Below are 23,263 nucleotides of genomic sequence, written 5' to 3' on the forward strand. Positions count from 1 at the left end.
ATTTGTCAACGTTTTTAACTAGGAACATGATATTATCTCAAGAACATTTTTTAGCATAAGCATAATTATTGCAGGATTTCTAGCACACAGATTAAAAATTTTAAATATCAATTAAAAAAATTCGGTAGAGACAGTTGACAAATTAAAGGTAGCCATTTTTTTTTTTTTTAATAATCTTTTATTTATATATTTTTTACCTGTCAGGAGTAGTGTAAGCCCCAATGCAAAAAAATCCGGAAATTCGGCCAAGTTGGAGACATTCATATGAAGAGTTGAATTCAAAGCGTGACTGATCTTAAAACCAACCAGCGAATCAAAATTGGCTGACCATGCACGGGCAACGCTTGCTGTACCTGTTGAGGATATTCAGGGATAAATGACAAGTGTGAGGAATAATTGTTTAGTTGACTATAAAACAAATATTTTTTAAATACTTTTATAATTAAAAAAAAATATTGATGTAATGAATGAGTACATCCGGGTCTTTCCTTCTTACAAGATTGTGATAGGCTGGTTAAGCCATAATACCGACTGGTGAAGCCACATGGTAGAGATGTGGAAAGGCATACAAGCCTCGTGCTTTGACTACGACACTCATTCCAGACAGCAATTATGTATCCGTTTCGCAGGATCATATAATTGACAACATAAGCTTAGGAAAAAAAGTCTAACGACAAACTAATCAATATGACCTTGCAAGTTGAAAAATATAAAGAACGTTAGAAGAACTTAGCATTACTTACAGAAAGTGAGTATTTTTTCTCTCCAGTTTTTTTTTTTTTTTACTTAACAAGAAACGTATAAAAAGAGTTTTTATTCAATTCTTATATAGAGTAAGAAATTGTCTCTTTCTCTTGGTTGTATATAGAAACGTTATTGTTTAATAGATAGTAGATACGAAAAAAAAAAATTGAAAATGGAACAGATTTCGGAATGAACTATATACAGAATCATGCAACAGCAATTCCAACAATTGAAACAACAAAAACGAAAACCGGCAGGAAAGTACACTAGCCGAAACGTTTTAAGAAATACGTTACATATTGAAAAAATAAAGAAAAGCAGTTTTATATCTTTTTTTCAATCTGGGGGAGTATTTGTACAGTCACACACACACACACACGCGTGCGCGCGAATAAACGAACCTTTATTGATTCCAATTTTCTGTGTATTTTGCACAAAAATAAGTTCTTCCAGCAACGGTACAATTTCAAATGCGCCCATACACTTTTCTCACAACAACAAAAGTAAAATGAACATATTTCTGGCGGACGTAGTTGGCGACAGTCTCACGTGACACAAGCGACCAATAAGAAAATTCAGAAGATTGTCTTTTTAACACTTTTCCAAAAACCAAAATATCAGCAGTGGCAATCTTGTTTTGGAGCCGGCCCAAAATGTATAAAAACGTATCAAACAGTCTTCTAGAATTAATTCAGTTCATTTCGTTCATTAAGTCACTTCAGTCTTTTTCCTTCCTTCTCGCTTCGACAACACACGAGAACATGCCTCTCGTCTTCATAACATCGTCGCTACCAAAGCCATCAACACCATGATTACACACGCCACGCGGACACTCAAAAATCAGTTATGCACACACGCATCCATTCCGCACGTTTTCTAATTAATAACAACGACTTACTTTCCTCCCGAATTACTTTCCTCATGAGACTTTTTAAGTAAGGCGAACTTCGCCAGATAAAACACAAACTTTAAAATAATCTCCTAATTTTCACACAGGACTTTAACCTTCTAAACTCCTTGATTCCACGAAGGGCGTTTATCTAACATTCTAATCATAATGACTTCGAAATGACTTCCACCGATCGGACCTTTGTTTATTCACCTTGTTGTTTTTTGTTAAAAATAAATGCGATGCATTTTACATCAGAAGGAGGTGTCATTTTGTTTTCTTCTTTTTTTTTTTTTTTTTTTAATTATTTTGTTTGGGGCAACGAGATTTAATTCCACTTGCTGCAGCCTTACAAAACCGAGCTCAGTGAGTGGAGTGACTGAGTGGAGTGACCTAACAAGTCACATTTTTTTTGCTAGTATAATTTCAAATTTGTAATATACAAATCCATTTTTTCTCTGGTTAGCACAAATTTTTAGCCAACATCTTCTACACTTTATCGCCGAAATTGGAGACGCCATTTTATTTCACGCACCTGCTGTCCAAATGCAAGGGAGACGCCATTATTTTAAACTATGGCCGAAGCATGAAATAAATAACAAAAAAATTAAACTTCCGGAAAGAACTATGACAAAAAGTAAATAAAGAAAGTGAAAGAGAACATATATCTATAATTGTTTAATTGGAAATGTTTCGATTTAATTAATGAAAACGGGAAATGAAAACCAAAGCATTTACTGTATACAAATTTATCAAAATATAATTGTAAAAACATTTATTGAAAAGTTTGCGTAAGAAAATATAATTTTTAACAAAACAATTTTGTAATGAAAGCAACATTGGATTTTTATAAAATGTTTTTTTTTTTTTTTTTTTTTTTCAAACAAATAAATAATTTTAAACATGTTATTGAATTAAAGCAAGTTTGAAGGGCTAACAACAAATTAATTTAAATGATTGTTTTTTTTTTCTTTTTTTAACGGAGAAGTGGGTTGTTGTTTTTTTTTTTTTTTTACTGGGAATCGAAATATAATTGTAAAAATATTTATTGAAAAGTTGATGGGGACACCGCCATTTAAAACCGTCACTGAATTCCCTTGCAGATACCATTCGCATTTCCCTCTCACAGCAACAAATTTGAGAACCTGCGAGAAGCCCTGTGAGAAATTCCATATACAACCGCCATCTTTCTTCTTTAGGCCGGCCACACAGTTCTAGTAGCCGGTCTGTGCTTGGTTTAAATTTGAATGTGGGGATTTGACTTGGCGCGCTTTTTGTATCATGCTATTATTTTTCAGCCTAACAGAAACTCGGTCTCGTGATAGACTCAACTCAGCGGCCCTCTCTCTTGAGGGAGCCAAGATGATCCTTTATTGACACCAAACAGTTGGTGAACGAAGGCCACATCTCTACAAGCAGAGACAACTTATATTGCTGTATTTATCCTAATTGAGGATGACATTCAAAAACTGTTTATTTACCAAATATTGGATCTTATCTTATTTCATCTTGAGTCCCAAGGGGCTCACATATGCCTGATTATAGGCGCCATCATTCCCACCGAGTTTACCATGGAACATTCATGGATCCTTACAAAGGAACAACGAACTAGCATTCCAACAATAAGAATTCGAGCTAAAGGCTCCATGCGTATGGGGGAAAATCGGGCCACCGTTTTGCAAAAGGACTATACCAGAGCCAAAGAACTTTCATTGCTTTTACTTGTGAATAAATTTTGTGTTTGAAAAATATGGCTTTTGTTTGTGGAATTCATTTGTTTGTGCAGGGAGGAAATTAAGTTGTGTGAGAAAGAAATTTTTAGGGAGTTGAGTTAGTGCTTTTCGGGCACTCCTTAATAAAATAAATAATTCGACACAAGCTACTGAATAAATGAACAAACAACTTCGTAAAACTTAACAAGGAAAAGGCTTATTGAAGCGAGTCAGGGTAAGATGTCCAAAAGATATAACTCGGATAAAACTTGTCTGCCTTTGCCCGGTAGTTATTCCCAAGTGGGAATCGCCGATACCGGTGTTGGCAGAAAGGGAGAGTGAGGAAACAGGTCCACTCTCTTTGGCGTCTGGCTGGAAAAAGGAGGAGTTTTTCTCGTCCGGAACGGAAGCAGTTAGAGTTCCTTAGGGGGTAAGGAAGGTTCCTGTGCTATGCCTCTGATTATTCAGTATGTGCCATATCGCACAGTCAGGGGAGGTACTGATGCACAAGAAAAGAGTTCTGTTTGTGTCTGCTACATAACCCCCTGCTTAGGCTGAAAGCCGACAGAAAAAAAGTTAGCAGAACAAATAGCAAAAAAAAAATATGTATATATATTAAATAAAAATGTCAATTTATTTAAGTTATTTTTTTTGTTTTTACGAAAAAAATAAATGTTCTTAGTTTTCTGTAAAAAGTTGGGGAATATGTGCGTTTTTTTGTTTTTTTGTTTTTTTAATAAAACGTTCTTTTTTGTAGAAAGGAGAGAAAGAAAAGTTTCTTTTTTAACAGAAATATACAGTTTTACATAGTTTCTTTGGCCAATATACCCATCGGCCACTACGTGTAGTGGTCACATAACTGTTCTCACGTGGAACATTTACCTCAGGTGTATGATGATGCTGTGTGTATGTTGGATGAATGTGTGGCTCATGTATTAATGTGTCCAGAAAGGCTCTTTTTACCCTATCTATGGAAACTGTCTCTTTTTTACCACTAATGTCAAGGATAAAAGTTTTATCAGTGCGTGAAAGCATGCGATAAGGGCCAGTGTAGGGTGGAGTTAGGGGAGCTTTTACTGTGTCCTTTCTAAGGAACACGTGAGTCCATGTTGATATGTCCTTCGGAACCAAAGATTTTATAGCCTGTTCCCTAGGGTGCATCGGTGGTAGCTTACTGAGATAGGCTCGTAGTCTGTTGACATACAGAGCTGAGTCAGTTGTTGTATCCTCTATCGGGGTCAGCATCTGACCTGGCAACGATAGAGGTGCTCTATAGACTAGTTCGGCTGCAGAATATCCCAAGTCCTCTTTGATTGTGGCACAACAGCCAAGAAGGACGACTGGTAAGTACTCGCTCCATCGCTGTTGGTCAGAGTAGGCACGTAATGCTGCTTTCAATTGGTGATGGAATCGTTCTATAATCCCGTTAGAAGCTGGGTGATAGCTCGTTGTCCGAATGCATGTGATCCCTAGGATCTTGGACAGTTCCCGGATTAGGTGGGATTCGAATTGTACACCACGATCAGTGAGGATGGTGGTGGGAACTCTGTAACGCGATATCCAGCCTGATATAAGGGCTCGCACTACAGATTCAGCCGAAATGTCCTTTAGGGGAATAGCTTCAGACCACCGTGTGAAACGGTCTATGCAGGTCAGGAGATAAGTAAATCCCTGACTGACCGGCAATGATCCAACCAAGTCTATGTGAACATGGCTAAACCGAGCATCTGGGGTGCTGAATGTTCCAAGGGGTGCATGGATATGCTCGTGTACCTTTGACTTTTGGCAAATAACACAGGAACGTGTCCAGGTAGTGATATCACGCCTCATATTTGGCCAGAAATATCTAACTGTAATTAGCTTCACTGTGGCTTTGCATCTGGGGTGTGCCAGGTTGTGTAAAGTGTCAAAAACATGAGTCTTTGGAACAAATGATCGAGGTGAATCCGTTGAGGTGTCACAGATGATCTGCGTGTCCGAGGTAGGTACGGTCAGGTATGCAAATTTATAAGTCGCAAATTCAGGTGACGATGGATCCAACGTGTCCAGACTAGGCTGGTCTAAGGCCATCTGCTGTAAATCGATATCCGATGGTGAGAATAGAGAATTAATGGGAAGGCAAGACAAGGCGTCTGCCGCTGTGTTCTGCTCACCTGAGATATGTCGGATATCGCTGGTAAATTGCAGAACAAAAACCAAGTGGCGTGTTTCGTGGGGAGAATATTTGTCCAGCTTAGAACGAAGTGCGTATGTAAGCGGACGGTGATCAGTGTAGATCGCAAATTGACGACCCCCGAGTGAATGTTGGAAGTGTTTCACTGCGAGGTACATTGCCAGCAGTTCACGGCCAAACGTGCTGTAACGTTGTTCTGCCGGTTTCAGTTGTCGTGAAAAGTATGTGAGAGGTTGTAACTGTTGTTAATGCTGCTGTTGCAACACTGCACCTACGGCTTTGCCTGATGCGTCAACGACCAGTGAAAACTGGGCATCGGGTACAGGATGTGCAAGTAGAGATGTTGTCGCTAGTTTTGTTTTCACTTCATTGAAAGCTTTTAAGTGAGATCTGCTCATTTTTCTTCTTCCTGTTACGTAATAGGTCGGAAAGATGAGCTAGAAGATCTGCACAGTGTGGGATAAAGCGTCTGTAGTAGTTCAACAGACCGAGGAAGTGCCTTAGTTGGCGAAGTGAAGTGGGTGGTTGAAGGTCTTGCAAAGCCTTCATCTTTTCCGGTAACAGAGATATACCGTCTGGGCTGATAATGTGGCCCAAGAAAACTAGTGACGAAGCATCGAAAACGCATTTACCAGGGTTAATCCTCACCTGGTGTTGCTGAAACCGTTAGAACAGTAGGCGGAGGTGAGTGACGTATTCCTCATGTAAGCCACTTGCCACAAGAATATCGTCTATATTGTTATAGACAAAGTCCAAATAATGCACTACTTCATCCATGAAACGCTGAAAAGTACTAAAGCATTACATAAACCGAAAGGCATATTTAAAAATTCAAATGCTCCGAATGGAGGTGCTACTGCCGTCTTTGATATGTCGGCCGGATTTACTGGGATTTGATGGTAAGCCTTGACCAAATCTAGTTTGGAAAAGGTCTTACAACCATGCAACGAGGAAGCAAAATCCTGTATATGTGGGATTGGGTAACGATCAGGTACTGTCATGGCACTGAGTCGTCGGTTAGTCCCCAGTCGGACGCCAATCTCCGTCACGTTTTGGGACCATATGCAAAGGGGAAGCCCATGGACTGGACGAGGGGCGTATTATTCCCAACTGTAGCATATGATTGAATTCAGCCTTCGCTGCTTTAAGTTTATCAGCAGGGAGGCAACGAGGGTATGAGAACACAGGAGCACCTGTGGTCTCGATGTGGTGTTTTGTGGTGTGCGTGGGTTTGCTCACCACAAAATTTAGGTTTGTTAATTCCAGGTAAGAGTATAGCAACTCGTGGTAAGGATCATTTGAAGCGGCAATGAAAAATACTGGGTTGATAGATGGGACATTTGGCATTATGCCAGGGATGGAAAGTTCCATACCAGCATCTATCAGCCGGCGTCTGCTCATGTCTACCATTAAATTTAAATGATGCAGGAAGTCCGTGCCTAGGAGTGGGTAAGGTAAATCCGCTACAGTAAAAACCCATGTAAAGTTTCTCCATAATTTCAAGTCCAGAGAACGTGAAATTTGACCGTACGTGGGAATGGGAGAATGATTTACCGCTTGCAGTGTGATAAGTGACACTGGTGGCTTCTATTTAATGAGTTTCAGTGGCCAGATACTGCAATCTGCACTCGTATCCACCAAACAATGTGCTTGGGATCGAGAGTCCATAACGAAATAGGCACGGTTGTTAGAATTTTGTGGAAAGCTTGCCGTGCTCGTCTTCCGACTATCTAGTTTCCCTGGTTAGGAAAAGAATAGGGCATTTTACATTTTCGTGCCTCAGTGCCATAACGACTATGGTAAAAACATAGTCCTGGCATGTTTGAATGGCGATGGTGGTGTGGGGAAGGTGAGCGGCTTTTGAAGTGGCATCGGGCGAATGTGACCTGCTCATATTCACACCTCTCTGGTGAGGCGTTCAATGGCTGTAAGTATAGCCACTGATGTTGCTTCTTGTGTTAAATTTCCATCTGCCAATAAAACAGGTCCGCTCTCTATCTGCCAAGGAAACAGGTCTGCTCTCTTTGGCGTCTGGCTGGAAAAAGGAGGAGTTAGAGTTCCTTAGAGGGTAAGGAAGGTCCCTGTGCTATGCATCTGATTGGTCAGTATGTGCCATATCGCACAGTCAGGGGAGGCACTGATGCACAAGAAAAGAGTTCTATTTGTTTCTGCTACAAATTTCTTATAGCCCATGCATAAAGTCTATCATCCTGATGTAAAAAAAAATAGATGTCTTCTTGAGTAATACTGCCACGATTGATTTTCTCCAGTAATGTCAGTTTCACCACATTTCTGGAAGTAATAAATTCTAATTTTAGGTTAATTTATTCTTTCCCTTTCCAGAAGCAATCGTTCACCACTTTCATTTTTTTGTTATTTATTTTATGCTTTGGCCATAGTTTAAAATAATGGTTTCTCCCTTGCAGTTGGACAGCAGTGTGTGAAATAAAATGGTGTCTCCAATTTCAGCGATAAAGTGTAGAAACGCTACATTTTTTTAAATTATTTCTATTCGATAAACAATAGAGAATAACTGTTTAAATGTCAACAAATCGATTATTTTAAAAAACAAATCGATTATTTAAAAAAAAACAAATTGTTTTGTTTCTTTTAAACAAATTGATTATTAATATTTTAAAAAGAAAATCATGGAGAAAAGAAAATCAGGGAAAAGGAACCTACCAATTGCGTATTCCAATATAAGGTTCCATCCAATAATAAATGCTATGAATTCTCCAACAGTGATGTAACTGTAAACATAAGCAGATCCTGTCCGAGGAATACGAGCACCAAATTCGGCATAGCACAGGCCTTTAGGAAAAAGACAAATGGCGAATATTTACATTTTCTAAAATAATAGAAAAATTAAGTCTGGACTAGAAAGGGATATGTGTGCAGAGCAGAAAAATTTTGTAGCTTAGTCACATAGAAAGAATTTAATTTTATTAACGATTCCATGAGTGGATTTTTGTTTTTTACTTTCAAAGACATCAAAAACATATGAGAAAAAAATGTTTAGAATACTTTCTTAGAAAATTACTTGTATTGTAATAAATTATGCATTTCAGAGATTAAAATTGAATTAAATCTTAAGAAAAATTAAAAGAAAAGTTAATGAAACAGACAAAACTAGTCAGAATTTGTGATGAAAAGCAGACAAAATGGCTGAAACTTGTAATGCTATCATGTATTTAATTCAATTCTTCTAAAAAACTAATTTCTTATCTACATAGCTTTTGATAGTGGATAAATAAGAAGGGCGTAAAAACGCAAATTGTTCTTAAAGAAGATAAAATATTTAGGGTAGATCCTCTATACATTTATAAAAAAGAAATTGTCTGTCTGTGTATCTGTCTGTGTGTCTGTGTGTGTGTACATTTCCCTACCAAACTACTCTGTCAATTTTCAGTCTACAGACTCGAGATTTGACATATGGGGTATTGAGATTTGGGAAAATCCTTTTAATCAGTTTTCGCCCAGAAATTTGTCTGTCAAAGGATCAAAGTTCAACAATTTGACCTTTGAAAACTCTACCAAACTCCTCCGCCAATTTTGGGTCCAAACACTTGAAATTTTAGATGTGGGTTACTTGGATATGGATCAAACATTTTAATTTGATTTGAGCCCAAAACAATAAATGTTAAGGGGTCAAAATTGGGGTCAAAGTTAAAAAAATTTTTGCCCTCTGCGGCCTCTACCAAATTACTCAGCCAATTATTGTTCTAAACATTTGAAATTTTACATAAAGTGTATTCAGACTTCAGACATAGGGAAAGCTTTTTAATCGTTTTTTGCCGAAACTTTGGCTGCCAAGGGGTCAAAGTTCAAAAGATTTGATCTTTGCGGTCTTTAGTAAACTATTCAGCCAATTTTGGGTCTAAACATTTGAAATTTTACATAAAGGGTATTCAGACATGCAGCACACTTTTTAATCAGTTTTGGGGCGAAAATTTGGCTGCCAAGAGGTCGAAGTTGAAAGATTTGACCTTTGCAGACTCTACGAAACTCCTCCGCCAATTTTGGATCTAAACACTTGAAATTTTAGATGTAGGTTACTTGGAGATGTGTCAAACTTTTTAAAATATCTATACATATGCACATAAAGTTATGAGCATGATATGTCCTAAGGTGGCCTATTATACGGACACTCAAAGATAACGTATTCCGTGAAAGGAATGAATAACACTGTGGTTTGAATACTGAAAGAGAAGTTTATTTACATATTTACATAGAGACAAATAAAGCATGTTAACGTTCAGGGAGAAGTCTCTGTTCATAAAGGTCCAGTGAATCCAGTGACTCGGTTCCTTATGTAGAATGTTCCAGGTTGGTTATCTATCTCCACATAACACCTCCCCAAGCCAATTACTCCTTGGAGAATTTTGCTTAATACCATCTGGGGCTCAGTCGGTTAACTTTTCTTTTCACCCGTGTACTTTTTCTCCTCCTCAACACCGTTTGAGGGGATGGAGCTGGTGGTGAAACTGGTACTCTCTGACCTGGAGTAGGAGATACCACTCTCGGAATAGGTTGTGCTATGGGTAGAGAAATATTAAAAGACTCATACAATACTTCTAAGAGAAGTTCATTATCTTCTGCCTGTTTGTAGTCATCAGTGTGTCGAGGTCTTAGCTGATTCATATGCCAGCGACAGTCAAATTTACTACTTCTTACCGATTATAGTATGTGTTCAATTCTTTTCATAATCATCCCCTCCTCCCAAATGTTTTTTCCCAGTCCTACAATTCAAGAAGAATATTTTGTCACCAGGTTTGTAGAACCTTGTCGAATGATTTTCTCTCGTTGCTGTTGTCTTGGTTGCATTTGGTAAAATCCTGTCAAATACGGATCTGATTTTCTGTGCGAACATTAGTTCAGTTAGTAATAAACCAGCATTCGTGTTTGGGTGATCCTGTATACGGACAAAAAATTTTCAAGACTCTTCTCATCAGTGTCCATGCTTTGGTGTTTCCTTAAAGCTCTTTTGAACGTGTCAACAAATCTCTCTGCGAGGCCGTTTGATCTTGGATGGTATATTGCAGTTGTTAAATGTTCAATGGATAGGGCCTTGCAGATTCTTCAAATTCTTTGCTGAAGAGACGTATCTATAGAATAGATGCATCTATAATACTAGTCGATGTCGGATGTTTACACTTAAACACTTCCAGCCATTTTGTTAAGCTGTCGACAGCCACTAAGAAATAATGTCCATTTAACGGACGTGCATAGTCAATGTGTAACCGCATCCATGGTGCATCCGTCTTCGGCCACGGTTGTATCTGTACAGGTGGTTCCTTTGCTGCTACCTGACACCCTCGACACTCTCTTACCATTTTTTCGATGTCCCGGTTCATATTAGGCCAATATGTATATCCGCACATCAAGGCCTTCCTTCTGGACTGGTGGATATATTATACATATCCCCCAATCGTACAAGATAGGAAAAATGATTTGAATTGGGAAAGGAAAAATTAATTGCTTTGAGGAAGGAACGAACAACGCATTTACTTGAATTAAACAAACTAGGATTTATTTCGTAAAGAAACAAGTGGAAGAAAGTTTATGTCTGCGTTCGTCTCTCACTGTTTACTGGTGAGAAGGAAAGTCTATTGCAGCATATATATAGAGAGAGAAAATGAGAAAAAGTCAATCCAGTTTGGTGTGCGTCTCTCGCTATTAGCTGGTGAGGAGGAAAGTCTATTATAGTATAGAGAGAGAATGAGAAAAAGTCAATCCAGGCCATGGAGATAGAAAACGTATAAAGTGTACATACTGTCTGTTAGCTTGTGCCCCATACATAGTAGCAGTGAAAGTGAGGCGGCTGGTTCGCCGAACCTCTCAGCTCGAGAGTTGGTCCGAAAAGGAAGATGCTTCTTATTGCTCTTGCTTTTATAATTGTTTCCGGTGGTCTTTTGCGCATGTGTGGGTTTCTTTTGAAAGGGGAAGTGACGTTGCCCTTGTGTGCGTACGTGTGCGTGTATGTGAGTACATGTGTGTACGTTAACGTGTGTGTGTGTATACACGTGAATGTGAGTGTATATATGCGAACGTGAATATATGTACGTGTGTGAATGTGCGCGCGTATGCTTGTGTGCACGTATGACAAGTAATATAGCTTGAGATGTGAACGCGTGTTTTTGTGTGAGACTAGGAAAGGCTCCCACAGAATTATGCTCCATCGTTGAAGTCTGTTTGCAGTGTGAGTGGGTATGCCTTTTTTAGATCCAAAAATAGTCAACAAGGACTTGTGGTCAGTCTGCAACATAAAATCTTGCCATGAATAAATCTCTGGAATTTTTAATTGCATAAATTATTGCCAAACTTTCTTTTTCAATTTGAGAATAGTTTCTTTCTGCAGGAAAAAGTGATCTGGAAGTATGAATTATTGGCTTTGTTGAACCGTCTTCCAGTCCATGGAGAAGTACTGCTCCTATACCGTAATCACTTGCATCTGATGCCACAATCAATTCCTTCTGTGGATCGAAGTGTGCCAGTGCTAAATCAGATAGCAGGCATTTTTTTAATCTCTTCAAATGCACTTTGGCCCTCCTTTAACCAAATCCACTTTCGTCCTTTTTTTTAATAATTCGTTCAATGGTGCTCTCAACTTATGCATTTTGGGGATATAGATAGCATAATATTGTGCTAAACCCCAAAAAAGATTGTAACTGGGTAACATTGCGAGGTGCTGGCATCCTCTTAACGGTTTCTGTTGTCTGAGGATCCGGTCTTCTGCCTTGGCTGTCAATGATTTGACCCAGATATTTGTAAAAAAATTAACATTTTTCGGCACTCAATTTGAAACCAAATTCCTCAATTCTTTGGAAAACTGTTCTGATATGCTCTTTATGTTCCTGTACATTTCTACTGTTTACAAGAATCTCATCCAAATATGCGATTGCAAAACCTAAATCGGCAAGCATTGTGTCCATTATTTGCTGAAATAACGTTACTTTCAAACCAAAAGGGAGCTTTTTGAATCTGAAGAGTCCTAAATGGGTATCGATACACAAATACTTCGAACATTCTTCACTGACTTTTACCTGAAGGTAAGCCTCAGATAAATCAATTTTGGAGAAAATTTTCCCTCCATGCAGCTTTGTAAAAATGTCTTCAGGGGATGGAAGTGGATAACTATGATCCATAAGACAGTCATTGAGGCCTGTAGAAAAATCGGCACATACCCGAATTCTCTTATTTTTCTTTTTAACATTGCCCATTCCGAATAGTCAACTTTTTCGACTACACCATTTTTCTCTAGTCTCTGCAGTTCAATTTCAATATCTTCTTTTGAAGAAAAAGGCACGTTTCTTTTTTGGCTTAAAAACAGGTTTCACATTTTGTTTTAGTTCAAAATTCACTTCAGTCCTAGTACCTACTAACCCCTCAGAAAAAACCCTGAGGAATTCACTTTTTAAGACCGTAAGAAAATCCTCATTTTGCTTGGAATTTTTTTTTCAGCTACACTCACACTGTTACAAAATGAATTTATGGGTAGCTCCCATAAATCAAATAAAACGATCCAATCAATTCTGAAGAGGCAACTGATACTTTTGTAGAAAAAGTTTTTGATCCAAAGGATACACTGCAATTAAATTCTCTCATGAATTTTAATCTCTTGCTGGATACTTCTTTGGCAATTTTAAATGTTTTTCCAGTTTTGGACACCCAATCCTCTTCCAGGTCACTTCGTCGATAATTGAAATATCGCTACCTGTATCCAAAAGTTGTTGTGATCATTTGTTTTGGTTTTGACAAATTTTCTTTTGCCTCATTGTCTCATTTCTTCTTTTGACAACACCACATTTACTTTAGACTTATATTTTTTGTCTTTACTTTGTTTAATTCGGCACTAGGAGGCTCGATGCCCGAATAAACCACATTTGGCACAAGGTTGGTCTTTAAAAGGGCAATTTTTTCTTAAGTGCAAACCCGCACAGCTCAAACATTCAAAACTTTTTCCTTTGTTCTTGAAAAATGTTTTTCGTTTTACCATTAGGACGTGGGATGTAGTTTTTCCCTCTATCCTAGTGGTATCCCTTTTCACATTTATCCATTTCTGACATTCTTCTGTCACTTTTTGCAAGTTAATTTCTGGATTTTGCTCCATAATCGATAAAATCCTTGACCTTAAATCCTTGTCCTTCGGTGCTGTCAGTCCCTGAACAAATATAGAACACTTAAACATGTCAGCTGACAAATCTTTATATTTAAATAGTTCACACTGGGCGTTGACTTTACCCGCATATGTGACAATAGAATCAGTTTCTTCTTTTTGCATGTTCAAGCACTTATACCTTCTATGAAAAAGGCTGTCTATTTCACCAAATATCGAGTACATAATTCGAACAGTTTCTGAAAAAGAAATATCTTTCGGTTTCTAAGGTAAAATCAAATTCGTAAATGTTGTGTTTTCCTCCGTACCCAATTTCTGAAGTAGGAGTGTGATTCTTTCCTCGTCCGACCATTTCTCACATCTTTTTCTAAAAATCGTCTCGAACCTACGATAATAGGTAGGGAGCGTATCACCTCGTTCTGGGTCGTATTTGAAATCCGCCAGAAAAAAATGTAGATGCGCCATCTTTAGATTTTTGTGACAACACAGTTTCACATAATAAACGATTCTCTGTAGTTTGCTGAATGACGAGTGATTCAAAACGTTCTTGCTGAATCAACATCCGTTTTTGCTGAGCGATCAAGCTCTTAGTTAACGTTTTCGTCAACTGTGTTATTTGTTCAGAAGACATTTTTTAAACGCACAAATACAAAGTCAATGTATACACAATTTTGTTCCAAAAATAAGATGTTCCCCTTCAGATCTCGTCACGAAAAGAAAAAAATTGCCAGTACTTGAGAAATGTTCGAAGAGAAAAAAAATTCACCACACAAAATATCAATAGTTTACAAATTTTCAGAGATCCTTTTCGTCTTTTTCAAATACACGTAAACTTCTTTTAAGAATTTCTTTATGACAGAAAAACAATTTCCACAATACAATTCGTTTTATCATATTAACCAAAAACAAAACACCTCCGAATTGCTTTTCAAAACGAGACGATATGACGTCAACTTTCAGAAAGTTCAAAGAAAAACGGCAATAAGACTATAAAAATTCTTTGTACTTGCGTGAATACTAGTCTTTCGCTGTATTTCCTTAATCGGATATAAACTCTTTGAGAAAAATTTTTTTGTTATTTTTTTTAATTTCACACTCACCACGTGCTCATTTTTTTTTTTTTTTTTTTTACTGAGTTTGTATCTCGTCTCCGTCGCCAATTTGATATGTCCTAAGGTGGCCTATCATAAGGACAATCACAGATAACGTATTCCGTGAAAGGAATGAATAAATAAATACACTGTAGTTTGAATACTGAAAGAGAAGTTTATTTACATATTTACATAGAGACAAATAAAGCGTGTTAACGTTCAGGAAGGAGTCTCTGTTCAAAAGTCCGGTGACTCGGTTCCTTATGTAGAATGTTCCGGGTTGATTACATATCTCCACATAACAGAACAGTATATGGAACCAGAGCACAAGCCGGGTTGAACTACTAGTTGACAATAAAGGAAGAAAACCAGGCTAAAAAAAAATGGCTGATGATATTAAGAATATGCTTGCACCTAATAACGTTGTTAAATTCCAGGATTTCTTGGAATTAGTTTCTATAGTGTATATATCCCAAAACTTTGGCGCTTTCAAACTTTTTATTTATCAAGGCACATTTTTAAATATATCAAGCAATGAGTCACCTGCAAGAATGGAGACAACTGCTGCAATAAAAAATGAAACAACGATTGCTGGTCCTGCAGTTTTTCTAGCAACATCTCCAGAAAGAACATAGGCACCAGCGCCAAGTGTACTGCCAACTCCTGAAAAACAAAGATAAAAAGAATCAAATGAATCATGGTTAATAAACTTTTCCTGTATTTAATCTGAAAATAATATGACGGGCTATAATATAGAAGAGATCAGATGAGCACCACCTTTTTTAATTACCAAACAACCCTCCCCCATCCTCCGAATGACAACAATTAACACCCCATCGGAAATAACCCCCTCCCTGTCGCAGTGTATTTCTACTTTTCTCTCTCTCTCTCTCTCTCTCTCTCTCTCTCTCTCTCTCTCTCTCTCTCTCTCTCTCTCTCTTTCTTTTTCTTTCACTAAAGTTTCAAAGTTAAAGTGAGCGGAAATGAAACAAAAGAATCATTTTAGCCCGAATCAGCAAAAACCGTTAAAGCAATTTATTCAAGTTAACAGTGAAGACGCATAATGTCTGGTGTCTCATCGATCGTGCGGTGAAGCGAATCCATGCCTAAACACCATGAGCGCAAGTCAATCCACAAGGGTTAGACCGGACAATAAATGCAGATTTGATTGCCCTACAACAGTGATGCAAAGAAGTTGTTGCTGCATGGCATAAGCATACAAAAGTCTGGGACGCTAAAGACAGTGCTATCTTGCATGAAGTAAAAGTACTTATCTACAACTATGCCACAAGAAAGCCTCTCATGAAAAGAAGGCCTGGAGAATGACAATGAAGGGGATGCGATCTGGAAGAACTGGCCTTCCAGGAGGCTATGAGGAATTATTTACTGGAGAGAAGGACAATGTTGATCCTGTTGAAGGAGATGTGAAATGAGAGAACTATTTTTTCACTATGCTATGGATATACTTGCTGGAGAGAGAGAGAGAGAGAGAGAGAGAGAGAGAGAGAGAGAGAGAGAGAGAGAGAGAGAGAGAGAGACAATGTTGATCCCACTGAAGGGATGTGAGCAAAAGACTGGACCATACCTTTGTTGCATACTGAATTTCCAGAAATCTTTAGAATCGGAATATTACTTCCTTTGGACATTTTATGTCGATACAACATGTATCCCTCAGTTAAGTACTTTGTATTTTCTAACTCTAATCTCTCCATCGTCCAAGCCCTCTCCATCCCCATTGCAGAATCAAGCTAATTTCATATAGCATTCATGAATAAAAATACGCTTCTTATTATTTTTGGAATAGAGTAATCATTTCTTATTATTTTTGGAATAGAGTAATCATTTCTTATTATTTGTGGACTAGAGTAATCATTTCTTATTATTTTTGGACTAGAGTAATCATTTCTTATTATTTTTGGAATAGAGTAATCATTTCTTATTATTTTTGGACTAGAGTAATCATTTATTATTATTTTTGGACTAGAGTAATCATTTCTTATTATTTTTGGACTAGAGTAATCATTTCTTATTATTTTTGGACTAGAGTAATCATTTCTTATTATTTTTGGACTAGAGTAATCATTTCTTATTATTTTTGGACTAGAGTAATCATTTCTTATTATTTTTGGAATAGAGTAATCATTTCTTATTATTTTTGGAATAGAGTAATCATTTCTTATTATTTTTGGAATAGAGTAATCATTTCTTATTATTTTTGGAATAGAGTAATCATTTCTTATTATTTTTGGAATAGAGTAATCATTTCTTATTATTTTTGGACTAGAGTAATCATTTCTTATTATTTTTGGACTAGAGTAATCATTTCTTATTATTTTTGGACTAGAGTAATCATTTCTTATTATTTTTGGAATAGAGTAATCATTTCTTATTATTTTTGGACTAGAGTAATCATTTCTTATTATTTTTGGACTAGAGTAATCATTTCTTATTATTTTTGGACTAGAGTAATCATTTCTTATTATTTTTGGACTAGAGTGATCATTTCTTATAGGCAAGAGAAAAAAAAGAGAGATTTTAGTTTATTTGCCGAATTCTCTCTCGACTCATTGGGTATTGTATGAAGATTATTTGGATGAGATTGGAACCTATTATGTAATAAAAACATCCGCTAATCGAGCCAGAGATGTCTCGTGTCGCGGGGTTCGAATCGTTCGACTGGTAGTAATCGTGACACCCTGCACTGAAGAATCCCGAAAGGATGAAACACTAGTGTCTGTAGGTATTTAATTATTATAGTAAAAAAATAATTATATATATATATATATATATATATATATATATATATATATATATATATATATATATATATATATATAAACCCTTGGTCTTTGCGTTGTCATTTTTGCTGTTCGTGTGTTTTATTTGGTTATTTTATAAGAATATTGATCTGAACGAAGGCAAAGTGTCGCATTTCGTTAATATGTTGGAAAAGTGTCACCGAATCGTGGATTCTACACAGGGGACTTCGCCTACATTTCTTCCACCTCGTATTTTTAAATGAAAAATATCGTAACACTGTTCAATAAATGCTTATTCTCAACAAAATTTCATAAACGAAATATTGTATAAATATAAGCATAACTCTGCGTTAATTTCTCCTTTTCTATTTAGTTCTTTGTTTATTATTTTATTCCTGTCTATATTTACACATACAGTCAAATATCTGCAGGGAAAATCGTAGCCTACCTGAATAGCGTTGGTGTCGTGTTCATTCGCTTAAGGAAAAAATAAATAAATAAATAAATAAATAAATAATAATAATAATAATAATAATAATAATAATAATAATAATAATAAGAAGAAGAAGAAGAAGAAGAAGAAGAAGAAGAAGAAGAATGTGTGAGTAACGCACACTCTATGCAACTTAATTCATACAAAAAAATGCATAAAAGAAGCAGTAAAAGAAACGAATGGTGAGTTCAAAGGTGGCGCGTTATGCAAACAGACGTGTATGTTTATCAGGATTATTGAAGCTGACTCAAACGATTGTAGGCGGGACAGAACACAACTTTGAACCTCCACTGATATCAATTTTCAAACTAAATTTACACACACATACAATATATAACGGATACACACACATATACATAAGAAAACATCAATACATACCCAAAAGCGTAAGGTCAACCAAAGTTAATACTCGAGCAAGTTTTGTTTTCCCAATATCCTCTTCTTTCAGAACTTTTCTCCTGAGCAGCGTGGATAAGTGAAATGAAAGCCCCATATTATCTGGAAAAGGAAAACACAAAAATGTTAACCGAAATTTATTTATGTTATGGATATCTCTTTAACTTGAAGACGACAAACATGTACATTATTCAATAAAGTTTTTTTAACCTTTTTAAATGATAAAACTAAAATATACTTTCATTGCAATGGAAGAATTGTGTTGATTCTGCAAAATATACTAATAATTCTTGTTAAAAGCTGTGACCTTTGCTTTAAGAAAATGTTTCTGTCAGAAAGACATTTTTGAAGCAGTTGGGGGTTCGCAAGTGACAGTGAATGTTCTGATAGCATTAACATTACCATTTTCTCTTTTCTGAAACGGAACATCTTTTGTCTGAAACTTTGTAACGGTCAATGAGTTATTGTTATCATATACTAGCTGAACGCCTAGTGTTGCTCGGTCGTACAATACGCTTAAACATGATATTTTAATTTATGCAGATTGCGTATATATTATTGTAGAATTAATCCTCCATTGATTATTATATATCAGGAGGAATAATTCATCCAGTGGACTAATTCGCAAAAATAAATAAATAAATAAACCAAAAATAAAATGAATAATAATGATAATGTAGTTCATCAAATTCCGTCTGTGTTTGTTTACAATATCACGTCAGCTGAGAATGAATGCTCTGGAAACTCACTTCTGGTTAATGTTTAGTTTTAAAATATGCAAACAAAGAAATGATTTGCGGCGATTTTAAATGGTACCTCTTCTTTTAGCGTAAATTGAATTCATTAATAAGTGAAAATTAAAATAAAATAAGATGACGATTTATCAGTACCATTCAAATGGCACCTGGGCTTGAACATGGGATCATTCGATCTGTAGTCGAATGCTCTACCACTGAGCTGTGTTTCCAGATATCAATAAATCTGCTTTTTTTATAAGAAGAAATTATTTCTTGAGATTTTATTATCTCTCTTGTCGGTGCAACCTAAAATAATTCCCTGTAAAAGTTCTTTTTTATCTGTAAGAAAGAAAGACTATTTTTAGGATTTAATTTTTTTCGATTTTCGATACTTATCAGACAAATTTCTGTACAAAACATATCTAAAAACATTGCCAGATACATAAATTACCTTTATGTTAAATGTTTAAAAGATAGGCTCAGCCGTTTCGGAACCTATAAGGAAGGAACTCACATACACAAAGTGATTTTTATATATAATATATATTTTTATCGTATATTTAACATAAATTGTTATTGAAATAGTGTTTATAACTTGGTATATAACATATTTTGTTTATTAGTTTGTGGTGTTCTTATTTATGACTTCTTGCAACTTTTTTCTTGCAACTTTTTTCTTGTAACTTTTTCTTGCAACTTTTTTCTTGCAACTTTTTTCTTGCGACTAAAACAGGAAATGGGAATGAGATCAAGATACAAATTGCGTGCCCTTCTCATTCTAATTACCCTTCTCATTCTATTTGCCCTTCTCATTCTAATTACCCTTCTCATTCTACTTGCCCTTCTCATTCTAATTACCCTTCTTATTTTAATGACTGCTAGTGTCATACTGATGAGGCATATGGTAATTAGAACTATCCCTTATTCTGAGTTTGTTCATTTCCTGCTAGTGTCTACTTTTTTATTGTCTCGTTTTTTAATGTTATCATCTTCTTTTGTAATTTCCACATTGATTAATGAATAAAATGATAATAAAAATGATAAAGTAAAGCAACCGGCCCTGTCGGTATTCCAATTATAGTACTCAAAAAACTTCAACCAGAACTAGCACCCATACTTACAAAACTGTTTAAACGTTGTCTTAAGGAGAATTGCTTCCCATCACCCTAGAAAATCTCATCAGTATGCCCTGTATTTAAGAATTCAGGTGATCGTTCATCCCCCTCTCAGTACAGGCCAATAAGTCTCCTGTGCGTCATGAGTAAGTTGCTGGAATCTGTGTTGAATACAGAAGTAATCAACCATCTCAGCAAAAATAACCTTCTTAGTGACACACAATATGGTTTCCGTTCTGCTAGATCTACAGCAGATGTGCTTACAGTTATATCTCATAGGATTAGCGAATCTCTCGACAGAGGCAACCTTTCTAGGGCAATTGCTCTTGACATATCAAAGGCCTTTGATAGGGTATGGCATAAAGGTTTACTTCACAAGATCTCCAGCTATGGTATAGCTGGAAATATCTTCTCAATTATTAAATCATTTCTCTCTGATAGGTTCATAAGAGTAGTAGTTGATGGGCAAAAATCAGAAGCTCACAGTATAAATGCTGGAGTCCCTCAGGGGTCCATCCTGGGCCCAACTCTTTTCCTGATCTACATTAATGATCTTCCACATCACATCCTTACATCATTTGTAGACATTTTTGCTGACGACACTACCATCTATGGTAGCACATCTAAGACAGTAAACGACCAAGTTCTCTCTGATTCTCTCTCCTCTGATCTTGATCACGTTGTACAATGGGGAAAGGAGTGGCTGGTTACTTTTAATGCATCTAAAACCAAGCTTCTATCTTTGCATCATCAACATTCTGATCCCCATCTGGCATCAATTAAAATGAATGGCTCTCGTCTTTGGGAGGCCTCAAGTTTTGACAGGCTTCTGGGCTTGACTCCTGAAAAATGCTGGAAAAATGGTCGGATCCTTCTATCGATCCAGTAGATATCTCACTGCTGATGCAATTCTCTATCTATATAAGAGCCAGATACGTCCAAGGACGCCACATATGGGCAGGAGCTGCTAGAAAAGACTTGTCCTGCCTTGATAGGGTTCAAAATAGACTTCATGGCCTGGTGGGAGATGTCCTTTTCTCTTCGCTGCAACCTCTATCTCATAGAAGAGATGTTGCTAGTTTGTCTCTGCTTTATCGTTATTTTCATGGAAAGTGTTCAACTGAGCTTCAATCTATGGTACCCCCTCACCAAACTTTCACAAGAAACACTAGACTAGCTGAAAACACTCCCCACTCTTTATCTGTGCCTAAACCGAAACATAGATTCTATGATCAAAGCTTCTTTCTTAGAACTGCACGCCTGTGGAATTGTCTTCCGTTTTCCTGCTTTCCAGCTGTCTATAATATGGTTGTCTTCAAGTCCAACGTGAACAAGTTTCTGATGAGCCGTTCCACTTAAGTTAACAAATTTACCGAACTTCCATTACTATCGATTACTATATTGTCCTTTTGACTACTCTACACTTTAACCCTTATCCTTGAGTGGCCTATCGGCCTTGATAAGTGGTGACGCCTATGTAAAAAAAAATTTTTTTTTAAACTGGCAGGTAGTTACACATGCCAATTGCTATGATAATAATTCCCCGCTATAAGTTCTGTACCTTCATCAATTGGCTTAGAAATGGCTTCGCTGTCAACTGAAGAGCATGTTCAATGAATCACGTTAAGAGCATCTATAATTAAAGTGATTCATTGAACATTTGTTTCCCTAAGTTGTTTTTAATATATATTTTAATCACAAAAAGTACATGGTAAAATACTCCTCAATGTGGGGATTAAGTTATGATTGGAAAAAGAATCCATTTTATTTATTCTAATGAGCCTTTACTATTTATCACTCTTTCCTTTCTCATTGCATTTTGATTGAACCTCCGACACACTCTCATTTTGTGCCACACACGCTACTCTCTCTCTCTCTCTTTCTCTCTCTCTCTCTCTCTATATATATATATATATATATATATATATATGTTACTGTCTATCTATATTCTGTGTTCATTTTAATATGCTTTCATAGAAATATATATATATATATAATTATAAAACTTAAATGACCTTGTAACGGGTGTTGTAACACAACATCCGGTTTACGATTTCGATTGCGCATGCGTACATAAACAAATAATCAACGCGACAATAAACCGTATTGTTTTACTGTGTACGTTTTCAGCATCCCAATTGTTTTTTCTCGCGTTTAAATTATCCAAATAAACAATTGTTAATACTTTCTGCATTTTTTAACATCGTTCAATTCCGTATTGCGTTTAAGTTATTTTAACGAAATTTTCTTAAAAATAAATCTACTTTAACTCATTGACAACCTTAAGAGCATTTTACAACCGCAATTTACTCACCGCCTTCATTGTTTTTTTATTTATTCTCCATTTTTTAATACACCTTTCTTAAAAAACATTCATACATTTTCTTCTACACTACCAACATAAATAACCCCAAAAGTATGCTTTTTTAATTTGCGTTACAAATAAATAATCAACGCGACAATAAAACATATTGTTTTACAGTGTACGTTTTCAGTCTGCAAATTAGTTTTTTTTTTCGCGTTTAAATTAAAAGATATATCAAAATTTGAATTTAACTTGAAGTATTATGGTATCTGTTCAGTGCACATTTACCTATAAGTATGGCAACCCACTTATAATTCAATGGTTGTAAGTTTTTTGGGGTTTTTTTTCAAAAATAAATAATTATAAACAGAACGACTTATCTATATTCTGTGTTCATTTTAATATGCTTTCATAGAAATGTTTCTGTTATGTCACAAAAAGCTATTTTCTTTACGTCACAAGTGTCACGCTAATACATTAATTACATAACTAATACAACATACTGACCCAACAGGTCATGGGTAGTCTAGTCTAGTATATATATATATATATATATATATATATATATATATATATATATATATATAGGAAATTTATTGCTGTGAGTCCAGAATGAATTTACATATTGTTTCCACTAGGAAGATATCCTCTGAAGATGAGGAGAGATCCGATCAGCTTCGTCAGAATTCATAGATGGACTCTACATAACAGTCCATCTATGAATTCTGACGAA

General features: G+C 36.2%; 1 protein-coding gene across 2 annotated transcripts in view; it reads right to left on the minus strand.

The window, feature by feature from the left end:
* Nucleotides 1-23,263, minus strand: part of LOC145261130 (cationic amino acid transporter 2-like) — a 135,091-nt gene that overhangs the window by 48,350 nt on the left and 63,478 nt on the right. For both annotated transcript variants that reach the window (XM_080119394.1, XM_080119395.1), the window contains exons 2-5: nucleotides 18,356-18,475; nucleotides 15,269-15,388; nucleotides 8,201-8,329; nucleotides 198-353 (exon numbers count right to left, since the gene is read on the minus strand). In XM_080119394.1, coding sequence (XP_079975520.1) covers nucleotides 198-353; nucleotides 8,201-8,329; nucleotides 15,269-15,388; nucleotides 18,356-18,470 — 520 coding nt within the window. In that variant the 5' untranslated portion in view covers nucleotides 18,471-18,475. The remainder of the gene's footprint in view (nucleotides 1-197; nucleotides 354-8,200; nucleotides 8,330-15,268; nucleotides 15,389-18,355; nucleotides 18,476-23,263) is intronic.

Source organism: Euprymna scolopes, chromosome 37 (assembly GCF_053919585.1).
Source record: "Euprymna scolopes isolate OS-2025 chromosome 37, ASM5391958v1, whole genome shotgun sequence".
Lineage (NCBI taxonomy): Eukaryota > Metazoa > Mollusca > Cephalopoda > Sepiida > Sepiolidae > Euprymna > Euprymna scolopes.